The 12,284-nt window shown below is 36.0% G+C and overlaps 3 protein-coding genes and 1 long non-coding RNA gene across 4 annotated transcripts; 2 read left to right on the top strand and 2 right to left on the bottom strand.

Annotated features, from left to right (window-relative positions):
• Window positions 1-84: 84 nt before the first annotated feature.
• Window positions 85-1,207, bottom strand: LOC124177117 (40S ribosomal protein S27). The gene is made up of 2 exons (XM_046559143.1): window positions 1,056-1,207; window positions 85-417 (listed from the first exon to the last, which is right to left on the bottom strand). The coding sequence occupies exon 2, from the start codon at window positions 414-416 to the stop codon at window positions 159-161; it is 258 nt and encodes an 85-aa protein (XP_046415099.1). The 5' UTR covers window position 417; window positions 1,056-1,207; the 3' UTR covers window positions 85-158.
• A 495-nt stretch (window positions 1,208-1,702) lies between these two features.
• On the top strand, window positions 1,703-8,727 carry LOC124177115 (phosphatidylinositol transfer protein alpha isoform). Its single transcript, XM_046559138.1, has 6 exons — window positions 1,703-1,858; window positions 2,258-2,288; window positions 2,890-3,153; window positions 3,651-3,728; window positions 4,010-4,390; window positions 4,627-8,727. Exons 1-6 carry the CDS (start codon window positions 1,842-1,844, stop codon window positions 4,669-4,671), a joined length of 816 nt encoding a protein of 271 aa, XP_046415094.1. The 5' UTR covers window positions 1,703-1,841; the 3' UTR covers window positions 4,672-8,727.
• Window positions 6,925-11,023, bottom strand: LOC124177111 (short-chain specific acyl-CoA dehydrogenase, mitochondrial). The gene is made up of 5 exons (XM_046559133.1): window positions 10,581-11,023; window positions 10,403-10,502; window positions 9,625-10,292; window positions 9,204-9,427; window positions 6,925-9,067 (listed from the first exon to the last, which is right to left on the bottom strand). The coding sequence occupies exons 1-5, from the start codon at window positions 10,600-10,602 to the stop codon at window positions 8,855-8,857; spliced, it is 1,227 nt and encodes a 408-aa protein (XP_046415089.1). The 5' UTR covers window positions 10,603-11,023; the 3' UTR covers window positions 6,925-8,854.
• Window positions 10,822-11,965, top strand: LOC124177118. The gene is made up of 3 exons (XR_006869524.1): window positions 10,822-10,941; window positions 11,017-11,106; window positions 11,172-11,965. It is a non-coding gene; the product is annotated as an uncharacterized LOC124177118 (long non-coding RNA).
• The last annotated feature ends 319 nt before the right edge of the window (window positions 11,966-12,284 follow it).

Raw genomic sequence — 12,284 nt, 5'->3', positions numbered from 1 at the left:
TAATGGTATATTTGAAAATGACGTCACCCTAAATCTGGATTCGATGCAAAATGGAAGGTATGAGCATAGTAACAGACACTTGAGTTAAATTTTTTTGTTTCCTTTTTGAAATGTTTATTTATTGAATGTAAAGGTAGTCATTAGGCGAGTCCAATACATTAGCATTGGGGCTTCTTTCTGAAAGAGCATCCTTCGGTGAGGCGAGCCTTGCCTCCGGTAGATGTGCAAAGGATGGTGCGGCATCCGTCACATTCAACAGCACGCTGCGCGTGCGAAAAGATGGTCTTGATTGCATAGCAACCAGGACATTTGACATCCATGAAATAACTGTTTGGCTTCTGGACCAATCTCTTCAGCTTGTGGCGCCTCTTTTCCTCAGCTGGACTGGGATGCAGGAAATCGCGAGCCAAGGGCATTCTGGATAGCAAAGAAAAGAAACATTTGGTTAATCATGTTACAAGTTGGGCTTTTCAAAACTGTACTTCAGAATCGTATTTTTCAAAAAGTCATAAATAAAACTTGTTATTTTATATATAGGCTGCGAATAATGCGACTAGCGTTTAAGAAATGAACAGATTATATATACGTTTATTTTGTTTTCTTTTATTTACAGATGGAATTCATTAGTGTAATCGAAGATTCTTGAGAAATGAAACATAGGAAACGGATATTCCAAACTTATGGAAAAGTTGTAATGTGAACGCGAATTACAACCTATAATTTTGCTTCACCATGCCTGCAGATCTTGTGCAACTTGACACAAGATAGTGAGAAAAGGTATACTGTATTTTCCGATGATGTGAGTAAAATTTTCAACCAATCGGGCACTAATTCGCGGTACAAGTGTGGGTAGTCTCATTTTTTTAAATATTAAGGTATTTTAGGTGGAAAATATATCCGATACAAAGCAGAATTATCGAGAAGAGGCGGCGACGTTTGGGTACCCCGAGATGCAACCCGGTACGGTTATCAATACTCAGGAGCTGGATTGTTGGATAAATGTATTATAATAAATTACAGTAATACTGGATAGACGTATTAGAGGTTTTACTTACGTGATTTATTCAATGTTTCACCTTAAATTCGACAACTAAAACTCCAGCCACGTGTTTGTAGCGCGAACGCAGAACTGGAAAGGAGCGAAGGTAGCAGGGATATTATGCGTCTCTGACGAGCAAGTACCAACTGATGGAAAAAAAAACCTATAACTGAGTAATGAAAACATCGATTACAATATTGATCAACTCTACGACACGAAGCCTGTAATGATTGAGGAAATATTTTGAAACGACGTATTTTTGCTTATTACGTTAATAATCGTAAATCTTTAAACAGAATCCATTACAATAAAATGCAACACCACGTTGAATACATAGAATCGATTTCCAGATATTTTCAATTCTTCGAGGCGAACATACTGCGGTGTATACATATATACGTATACTTTCTAGTTACATACGACGCAAGTTTTTTCGGTTGAAAAAATCAGCCTCATGATTTCAGACCGTAAATCAATTTAAAATTTGCAGCGAATCATGTGGATTCCCCGTCTGAGGTCTGCTCCGATTCATATGCTTGATTTATTTTCCAGTTGTAACAAGGCTATCGCGAATAGCTAGTAAATAAAACTTCTGTTACGGAGTGTACAGAATGACGTCATTGCGAGTGTGGAATGGGCGGGGAGGAGGTATCGTGCCAGCAGGCAGCAGCACTAGCAAGTCGCAGCCGGCGGTAGTGTGTGTGTAGCTGTTGGCAAAGAGATAGCGAACCTAGCGAAGGAAGGGTGGCCTTTTCCCCGTCAAAGATAATTTATCTCCGGTCCATGTGCTTTGCTGACTAAAATGCTGATCAAGGAATTGTGAGTATTTTCGATTAATTTATATCAAGGTAGTTCGCTTAAGCCGTATGGCCGGATTTCTTCAAATTCTGATCGAAAGCTGGAGGGTGGTTGCTAATCTTTAACGGCGTCGGGAAGGGGGGAGGGCAGCCTCATCCCTACAATTTTCTAAGGGGTATTGGCGCAAGAAGGGGCTAGCGTAACAAAAAAAAAGAGAGAGAAATAAACTACGTCCACATACTTCGATATTTTATGCTAATGTATAGATTATTTTTTGATTAGTCATATTGCAAGCAGTAAAGTAACTCGTGTTTTCATTGTATGTGCCATTTGGTGCTAGGAGAAAACAGTTCAAGGCCACAGATCCAAAGTGTTAAAGTTTGACAGTATTGTAATACTCTATATTGTTTTTGTTCACAGCCGTGTCACTCTTCCCCTCACCGTCGAAGAGGTAAGTCAATAATGAAGATTGAATATTATTGGATATTCTGGGTTCATTTTATTTCACCATTTTAAAACCTGCCTCTTCATTCATATGCTAGGAAGCAAATGTTAATTGAATGTTTCCAGACATTGCGTAATATCTCCAAGTCACAACTCACCTAAACATTGTTTACTCCGTATTTCTACGCATTTAATTGTACGGCACGGTAACATTCCGGGATCTTACACGCTGCTTAGATATGCCGAATACACTGCTATTAGATTGCCAGCTTAAAAAAAAATTAGATATCAATTTTACCGGTTGTCCCTACGTCATATGCAGAGCAATTGCATGTAACACATCCAAGATAAATATGTCCAGTCGTTTTCTTTTCATGATAATTATATCAAGCCTATCTGTTACTTGAGATTCTTCATTGGATTAAGTTTATATCATTGAATCCAGGTGTTTGTCTGTAAACTTATTTGCACCTTATATGTATCTAGTTCGAATTATTTCGGTTGAGATATAAGATAAAAACAGAAGTTGCAACATGATTCCTCATTTCATGCTTGATGAAATTACTATTCTCCTATATCTCTTTCAATTAATTATTATATGTTTATAGTACCAGGTGGCACAACTTTACTCTGTCGCTGAGGCGAGTAAAAACAATACAGGAGGTGGAGAAGGAATAGAAGTTTTGAAAAATGAGCCATTCACAGACTATCCGTTGCTTGGAGGAAAGTACTCTTCAGGGCAATACACGTATAAAATCTACCATTTAGCAAGCAAAGTGCCAGCATTCATCCGTCTCTTGTTACCAAAAAACTCTTTGGAAATACATGAAGAAGCGTGGAATGCTTATCCCTACTGCAAAACAGTGATAACTGTAATTGGCAATTACTAAGTATTATCTATTAAGGTCACATTCAATATTATTCGCATAGAAATACAGACCATTTGTTGTTTTGGAGTTTATGCTGCAATGTAAAATGTGTAATCATCAATTTTCAAAATCATTGATGATTTAAGATCCCTTCGTTTTTGCCTGCTTCGTTTGTGCAAAGATATATAAAATTATTTCTAAACATTAATTTCACCAAATATGCTCATATACATAAACGAGCTATCCTCGGCAAGGCTATGACCTTGGTTTTGATGATATCAACTCTTACCAGTGAAAAAATGCCTTGCCTATGGATAGCAAATATATTAAATGTGCTTAGATTAATAAATTCACTGCGTGTAATGTTATTTGATATCGGTTGAGTCATATCGCGAATTATCTCTATTATTTTTCTAAACAGGTAGCAGTGCATGCTTTAGTTTGATGGATTCATACTCATATTTCTATTTGTCTGAAGTAACCTTTTCACCGCTTTTCAGAACCCAGGATACATGAAGGACAATTTTATTATTATGATTGAATCGTTCCACATTGGAGATGTAGGAAACCAAAATAATGTAAGCTCTCATTAACTATTCAATATAGATAACAGATTGAAGTTTGACTTGAAAAATTGGACTGGATTAGTCACTATTAGCTATGCTGCAAGCTGAATACATTGAAGTTTTGTATCGTTGTCATTAAAATATGGGTTCTTCATTATTTGTTTTAATAGCGCTGAAGCATCTTCAATTTTCAAGTCAAAAAATCAATGAGCTGCCCTACTATCTCGAACACGAATCGTTCATCTTATCTAATCATTGGGATAATCTAACCGGTCAATGTAATATAATTTTAGGTGCACGAATTACCTGCTGATAAATTGAAAATTCGAGAAGTTGTTTACATAGACATAGCTAATGATCCAATAGCAAGTGCCGATTATAAGGCGGATGAAGATCCATCTACGTTCCATTCCAAAAAGACAGGCCGAGGGCCGCTGGTTGGCAAGGACTGGAAAAATAATGTTCAGCCTGTAATGACTTGTTACAAATTAGTAACTTGTGAGTTTAAGTGGTTTGGTCTGCAGACCCGGGTTGAAAACTTTATCCAGAAGGCGGAAAGACGTTTATTTACCAATTTCCATCGACAAGTCTTCTGCTGGATGGACCGTTGGTCAGGATTAACAATGGCAGACATTAGGGCCATTGAGGATAATACTAAAGAAGAATTAGATAGAGTAAGTATTGCTATCATCACCGTAAATTGAATTTTTTTTTTCAACACACTTACTGAATACAGATTTTGAATAGTTACTTTCATGTTATTGCGTTTGTGAAAATAAATTCTCGCCATAATTAAATGAATTTTCAAAAATTATCATATAAACAAATAGGATGAAAAAATTGGCTGGTACAATAATTCCAAAATTTTTTTAGTCTTGCTTATTGAGTATGGTATTTAAATTGTTTCTAGCAACGACACCAAGGCGAAGTACGAGGTATGCGGGCTGAAGATTGAGACATTGGTGCTCACTTATGGATAAGTTTAAACGATTTCACTATAAACACACATAGGTATATACAGCTGTACTTGGTTTCTGCGACCGTGGCTGTTTTCAGATTTTTTCTGTCTAGAATACAGCAATGCATGTATTATTATTATTACCACCATTTTAATTTATTTATATTTACAAGTGTTTTAGATAGATGTACCTATTGTCAAAGATTACTATTATTAATAATATAAAATATTAAATCTGGGGGGCCCTACTAAAGTAATAATTGTTTCAAATGGGGTTTGATGGCAACCAATATAAACAATTAAACAACAATAACAACAATAATAATAATAATAATAAATAGCATAGTAGCTGGATAATATTAATTATAAACGTTCGTTAACAAGCAATCAACAAAGGCTTGTGTGAGTGCAGGGTGCTCAAAAGTTGTAGCACTGTCTGAAAATCGTAGTCAAATATTTAAAAAAAAAAGAACCTACCGCTTATAAAACTGTCAGCCTAGTCCATTTATAGTAATGAAACAAGTGTTCAAGGTAAATTAATCGTAAAAGAAACAAAAATATATACAAGTAATGTTCTGCATTCAACGGTCGTAAAACGATTTGTGAGCATGGCTCAATAAATACTGTTCTAGCAGCTTTCTATTTCGTTTTTTCGATTTTCATCCATACTACGTCCGAAAATTCATTTCGAGCAGAATAGATTTAAATATTACAATCTTGCCACTTTCAATACGTTTTATAACAGTGTGAACTTATAAAATTCCATTTAATTTGCCAAGTTTGGCCATGCGAAACTGATATTATGCCATGACAAATGAATACTTTGTTCCTACATAATAATGGGTATACCTGATGAGATTTTTATCTCCTAAATTATATGCTCCAGGGTTAATAGACAATCAGTTGTTGTATTTTTTGTTTTTATGAATTCATCACGTTCGGTGCTTTTTACTTTATCATTCTTTCTTCCTCCGGTTAAAGCACATCACACATATTTGAGTTCTGTTTTGAAAATGTCGCCTTAGATGATTTTATTTGTCAACTTGACAATTTGTTATTCTTTGCCAGACTTTGTTATCAGCTTCGATCTTTTGAAATATCATACCTAAAATTATGAAAAATTGTCAACGATTGAATGCAAAAAATTAACAATTATCAAGTGACAGAGTGATAGTATTGAAATTTATCGCTCACTTCTTTCCAACAATTGGTTTGTTCATTACGAAAATATTTTTATCATCTGATATGTTGGAAACTTTTTTATCGAACTGTTGTTTTCTTACATTTGTTTTCATACACGACTTCTCTCTTCAAAGTCTTGAATATAATTATGATGACGTTGAAAAGTGGTGAATGCAAGCTATTTGCATTTTGCTAGGCTAAATAGTTGAATGTATTTGCTGGCTTATTTTTTGGCATTTGACTACGATCCTAAAACCACATTACCACTACCAGTTGTATCTTGAAGGTATAAATATGAATTATTCTATGTAAACTGAACGAATTGAGATATACTATATAATACTATATATATATATATAAATAATTTTAGCTGTCTGTCGATAAATGCTATGGAAATAATTAGGTAATTGAAATTTTGTCAGCAGTAGACGAATGAAGGAAGGGTGTACTGTACATAAAAGAAAGTACAGTGAAATTCAAAATATTATTACATAGTGATTTGCGTACATTAGGGTGTTTCACATTTAAAAAATTTTCACATGTTCTATGGGCGCATGCAAAAAATGCTTGTTTATAGACTAATAAGAGGTCTCAAAAAGACTGGGAACTGTAGTACCAGTTTTAGGATGTACAAAAATTGTTTTTCCAAAAAAGTGACAAATCGATATTGGTTTCCTTTTAACATGTATTATATCTTTTATAATAATACTAGCTAACCTGGCAGACCTTGTCTTGCCTTTTCCGGTAGGTACGCGATAATGTATTAACAATATGCAAAATAAGTTAACACTCACCAGAAGGTAGAGATATAATATTATAAGAATGAAAATGATGAAAAATTTTAGTATCCCTCTATATCAGCATTTATTTGTAATGCACGTTAGATAATTTTTTTGGGTCATACTGCATTTTCCTTGTTAAAATATAAAAGAGATAATATGTGTTGAACGGATGCTAATATCAGTTTTTCAGTTTTTTACAAAAAACTTGTTTGCACACTCTAAAACTGGTTTTACAGTGCTCAGTCATTTTTTTTAAGACTAGAAGCAAGCATTTTTTGCATGCGCCTGTCACAAAGCCGAAAATTTTTTAAATGTCAAACTCTAACGTACAAGTAATGTTTGTTATTCGACATAACTTTAACTCTACGCGTTATAGGAAATTGCTTAGAACATTGTTCGATAACAGGCGATTTTAATTTTCTTTTTCTTAGGCATACTAATGTCTTATTAATGTGCTATAACGTAAATGACTGATTGTACTTCAGAAGATAACTATGCTGGCAGATATAACGATGTGATGTATTATAAAAATGTAGAAAAAATATGAAGGAGCGTCACCTTTGTTTTTATAACTCATTAACTTAGTCTATGCTATGCTGAATATTTGTTGACAAAGCGTGTTGTCTAATAAATTTCAGTCAACCAATGAATGTAATCTTTTTGGACATCTTCGGTTAACTTCCTGTTTCATGTAATACTTTTTACTTTGAAATTTGTTTTAGCACATCTCTGTTAGCGCGCAAATATACTACGTAATTTTAATATAACTTTGAATTAAAAAGTAATGCTTTGAAAGTAAGGTGTCGGTTTGGTTCAGTATAAAAAAAAATTGACTCAGTTATTATTACTGTAAAATGGCTGACTGGGAATATTAAGTAACAAAAAAATTTCAAAATTAAATAGAATAATGCCTGGTTAATTATTTACGTTAGATAAAGATATCATTGAATACCAAGCAACAATATTTGCCCAAAATGTTAACAAATAAGACTGCTGGCTAGCTGCAAAATAATATATGATTTACAAATTACTACGTTGCTTGAAGCAAATTGTTGCTGTATAGATCTCTACATAATTTGAATTTCACTGTATATATATATTATATATAGCTACATATTACTTTTGTCCTAATTCTACCTAATTGTTAATGAGAAGCTAGTTGTTACCCATGAGAAAAAAAATTAAGAAATTGGGAGGGAAATCCTGTAGCGCTGCCAAAGGCCCTGAAGTACCCATATGTGTTGGACAAGTCACGAGGTCAATACGCTAATAAAAATAGAGATACTGCAATGTATAAAATTTATTGATCCTGTCAATATACAAAAATATGCATAGACATTTGTTATCATAATAATTATGTTTCTATACTAGGTGTATTACAGTTCAATATAATTAGCGACATCAGTCTGTGTTCCTTGGCAATGCTTAGAGTGTGTAAAAATGTATCCCACTTTCAGTTTGCTGTTTGTATGAATTCAACATTTTGTTAAATAATTCACTCAGGTGAGTGTACAGAAAATATTCAAAGAAATTTTCACTTGCTCAGCAATATCCAAAATACCGAAAATAAATACATTATGAATTTGAATAGCTGCAAGAATGAAAGTTCAGTAGATCTATTGAATATACAAGAATTTTATTCCGTATACGTGATAAATTTATGTATTTATTTACATATGCTCTGACCCATGTGAAACATTTGTTAAATTTCAGTATATTCAGCACTAGGATCAAAAGGATATTGCAGATAATTTTTTCTTATTTACAAACTTTATTATTTGCTGCAATTTCTAAAACCAGTGCAAGTATAAAAGTACAGGTTACAACTCAACATCTAGAATTCACTGCTCAGCAATTCGCAAACTTATTTATTTGCAGTAAGTCGCAATGAACGTACTAGTAATTATATGTGTACATAATTTTGATTGTTTAATTACTAAAACGTCATGGTTTCAAATCATCAGTACCCAAGTATACCTGTAGTTATTATCAAAATTGATTAGTTACGAAAATCGAATACACTACACTTTGACATGTTGTGTGGTGTTATTCCAGATTTATAACGTGACGCGTAGGGTATTTCCAAAGTCTTCAGTGGCAAAAACTACTGCTTAAACGTGTGCCAGTATTTGTAGCACAATACTTTATTGCAAAAGCAATTGTAAGGTGGATTATGTCGTGAGTCGGACGTTTGGCAAACTAAAGATATGATACTACTAATTAAGACCATATTCTTTAATAAGGTTTCCTGCGATCACAAGTCTCTGTATTTCCGAAGTTCCTTCATAAATTTCAGTAATTCTTGCGTCCCTGTAATGACGTTCGGCAGGCATATCTGTTACATACCCCATGCCTCCTAAAATTTGGATGCATTGATGCGCACAGAACGTTGCTGCTTCAGATGCAGCTAGTTTTGCCATTGCTGCTTCCTGTATACAAAACAATCAATGCGTTTATCAATTTCACGATCAATTAGAATTGGGGAATGCTCTAAATGAATAATTGGACATTTTTTTGCATCATATGAGCAGGCACAAATCTTCGTCATTGTTAAAAGTAACATACCTTTGTGTATGGTTTATTGTTATCCTTGAAGTAACATGCTCGCCACGTGAGAAGACGCGCACTATCAAGTTTCAGTGCCATGTCAGCAATTTTTTGTTGAATTGCTTGCAATTTCAATATAGAGTTACCAAACGCGGTGCGCTTTGATGCATATTCCATTGCACAATCCAGAGATGCTTGCGCGATTCCTAACGCTTGACTGGCAATTCCTATTCGACCAGCATCTGAAAGCAAGGAAAAAAGAATTAATTTGATTGTTGTTTTTTACAAGAGTCATGTCAAAAATTAGAGAATGGTAGGTTCTTCTGTGAAGAGATATGTTTTAGGAGGTCTGTAATGTTGCACTAATTCTGTGATCATTTTCAGATTTGGAATACACTCAACATTGGCAATAATATGGCTGAGGGAAAAGGATTCTTACCTAGAGTCATCATAGCAATTTTGAAGCCCATTCCTGGCTGACCCAGCAGATTCTCTTTGGGTACAACGCAGTCTTCAAATATCAAAGAACACGTGCTACTACCCCGAATCCCAAGTTTGTCTTCTTTTTTTCCTAGACTTAGGCCATTAATTGGCTTGGGTGCAATCACAGCACTGATTCCTTTGTGCTTTTTAGACTTATCTGTGGTGGCAAATAAAACGACAGCCTCAGATTCAAATCCATTTGTGATCCACGACTTGGTGCCATTGATTACGTAAGTGCTTCCATCTAATTTTGCAGTTGTCGACGCAGCCCCAGCATCTGATCCATTTCCTGGTTCGCTCAGAGCAAAGCAACCAACTTTCTTACCATCGGTAAACCCGGTGATAAATTTCTCTTTTTGCTCCTGATTGCCAAATTTCTCTATCGGACCCAAGTACAATGAATTGTTTACACTCATTATAACTCCAGCGCTTGCGCAACCCCTCGATATCTCTTCCATGGCAATTGCATATGCCAGGTAATCCAGACCTGTTCCACCTAGACTTTCAGGGATTGTTATACCCATCAGACCTAGCTCCCCCATCTTTTGTATCTTATCTCCCGGGTAGCGGTGTTCTCTATCAGTCTTTGCCGCAATCGGTTTTAACTCTGCTTCGGCAAAGTCTCTGAAACAACAGCATATGGGCGAGATATTTCAAATATGAATTGGGTACACTTTTCACCTTTTCAAAGACATTCTATAAATACTTTATCATTCTTCTGATAAGGTACATACCTGCATGTTTTGTAGAGCATCTGATGGGTTTCAGGCAATGATGAGATGGAGGCAATAGTTCTCGCATTGTGTTGAATCCTGCAGGTGCGATGAAGAAAATCTGCAACAATTACAGCGTTTTTTAATAACATTCCCCTCTATACGATATACAACACTGTTCTAAATTGTATCGACTCACTTATAATTTTCGTCGTCTGCATATTTGATACAGTTCAATTACTCTTCGAACACATACGTACGTCAATTACGTACGCACAATTAATTTCTCTATTCGTTTCTAGACCGACGGCCACAATCAAACTTCGTAATTTGGACTTGCGACTCTGATTACGCTGAGTAGATATGTGTATATTCTACTCCGCGATGCAAACTAAATAGTTCCTCAGTAGAACATGAAGAAATTCAGCCAGTGTACGACGCTGGGATGAACAGAACAGTGTTGCCAGACGTCAGATGTACAGTTTTCCTTTGGCAGTCACTGTTCAAATTACTGTCGTCAAAATCGTAATTGACCATACCACGGTGTATAACGTGACAATGTAGGTATCTGAGCATCTCATATGATCTTACGCAAGCATTTTGTCGCTGCTTATTATTTTACAAATATTCTGCAGGATGACGCCGCCAATCGCTCCGGGACGTGGCGTCAACTGGTCTAAAATTTGAGGAACCATTTTCACCGCACGTCATTATGAATTCTCTTTGTGAGTACTCAGCCGTTGACTGAAGAACATAAAGACGGATACCCTGGTTAAATTTTTGTGACCAGTTTTTGGCGGGCAAGTGGATCCAGGTGGGCCTGGGAGCGTGGGAGGGTTCTGCTCTATCGACTCTACCTAACGAGCTCGCACCGACGTTCGTAGCAGCCAAAGAAGTGTCGGTATCAAAGCTTGAGATTGAGTCGGTACAAAGTGAGTACGTAAGACTACTTGTCGACTGCGCCTTAGAAATGTCGATCAGCTCGATCATCCCTGTGATATGAAGCGTAACCGCGTCTATCGCCAACCAACCCCAACTATCTCTTCCTCCTCCTCCTCCACCCGCTCGTCGTTCAAGTCGTCCTCGTGCTCGACCACCTCCGATCACCTCCAACCACCTCGAAACACCTCCTACGACCACCTACCTTCTCCTATCACCTCCAAACACCTCCTACCATCTCCGTCCGCCTCCTGCCACCGCCTGCCCGCCACCTGCCACCTCCTACCACCGCCAACCACCACCAAACACCTCCTACGTTGACTAAAGAATATAAAGACAGTTGCCATGGACTTTGGTGTGACAACCGAAAATCGTCATGTGCCTGCGCTCCCTGAGATTTTTCAACGGTAGAGTTGAGAATTTATTGCAGAACATCAGAGAGTTGCCGATTACGACATGATGCTGGTTGCATTCACCTTCCGACTAACAGTCTTCGCAATGACAAGCCCAAGCCAGTACTTAGCCTGTGCACTTATGGACTTGCAGCGTTACTGACTTGTCGGCGATACAAGAAATTAATAATGAGAATAAATTTCTTCCAAATTCGTAGCAAAATAGTGATTTAATTAAAGTATAGGTACGCGAGAAACGAATGTATACATAGATCATAAATAATAATAGATCAGATGTAGTGATGATGCAGAGACCAGAAACTATATGTGTATATCCGGCCCATGTACGATATTAATATACATAGTCCATTTACGATTAATACGTGATGCATACTATAAATTTTATAATTTTCCTGGAGACAAACTAGATTATCTACAATAATACGAATTTAATATGACAATAGAAGAATTATTCATTTCGAAATGGGATTCTATTCGACACGCGCTCGATGTATTCCATAACATTAATATTCATAATTATTCCAACAACTTTTCATTTGCTCTCTCGATCT

Source organism: Neodiprion fabricii, chromosome 3, assembly GCF_021155785.1.
Source record: "Neodiprion fabricii isolate iyNeoFabr1 chromosome 3, iyNeoFabr1.1, whole genome shotgun sequence".
Taxonomy (NCBI): Eukaryota; Metazoa; Arthropoda; class Insecta; order Hymenoptera; family Diprionidae; genus Neodiprion; species Neodiprion fabricii.
This window is presented reverse-complemented; position numbering and strand designations above follow the sequence as displayed.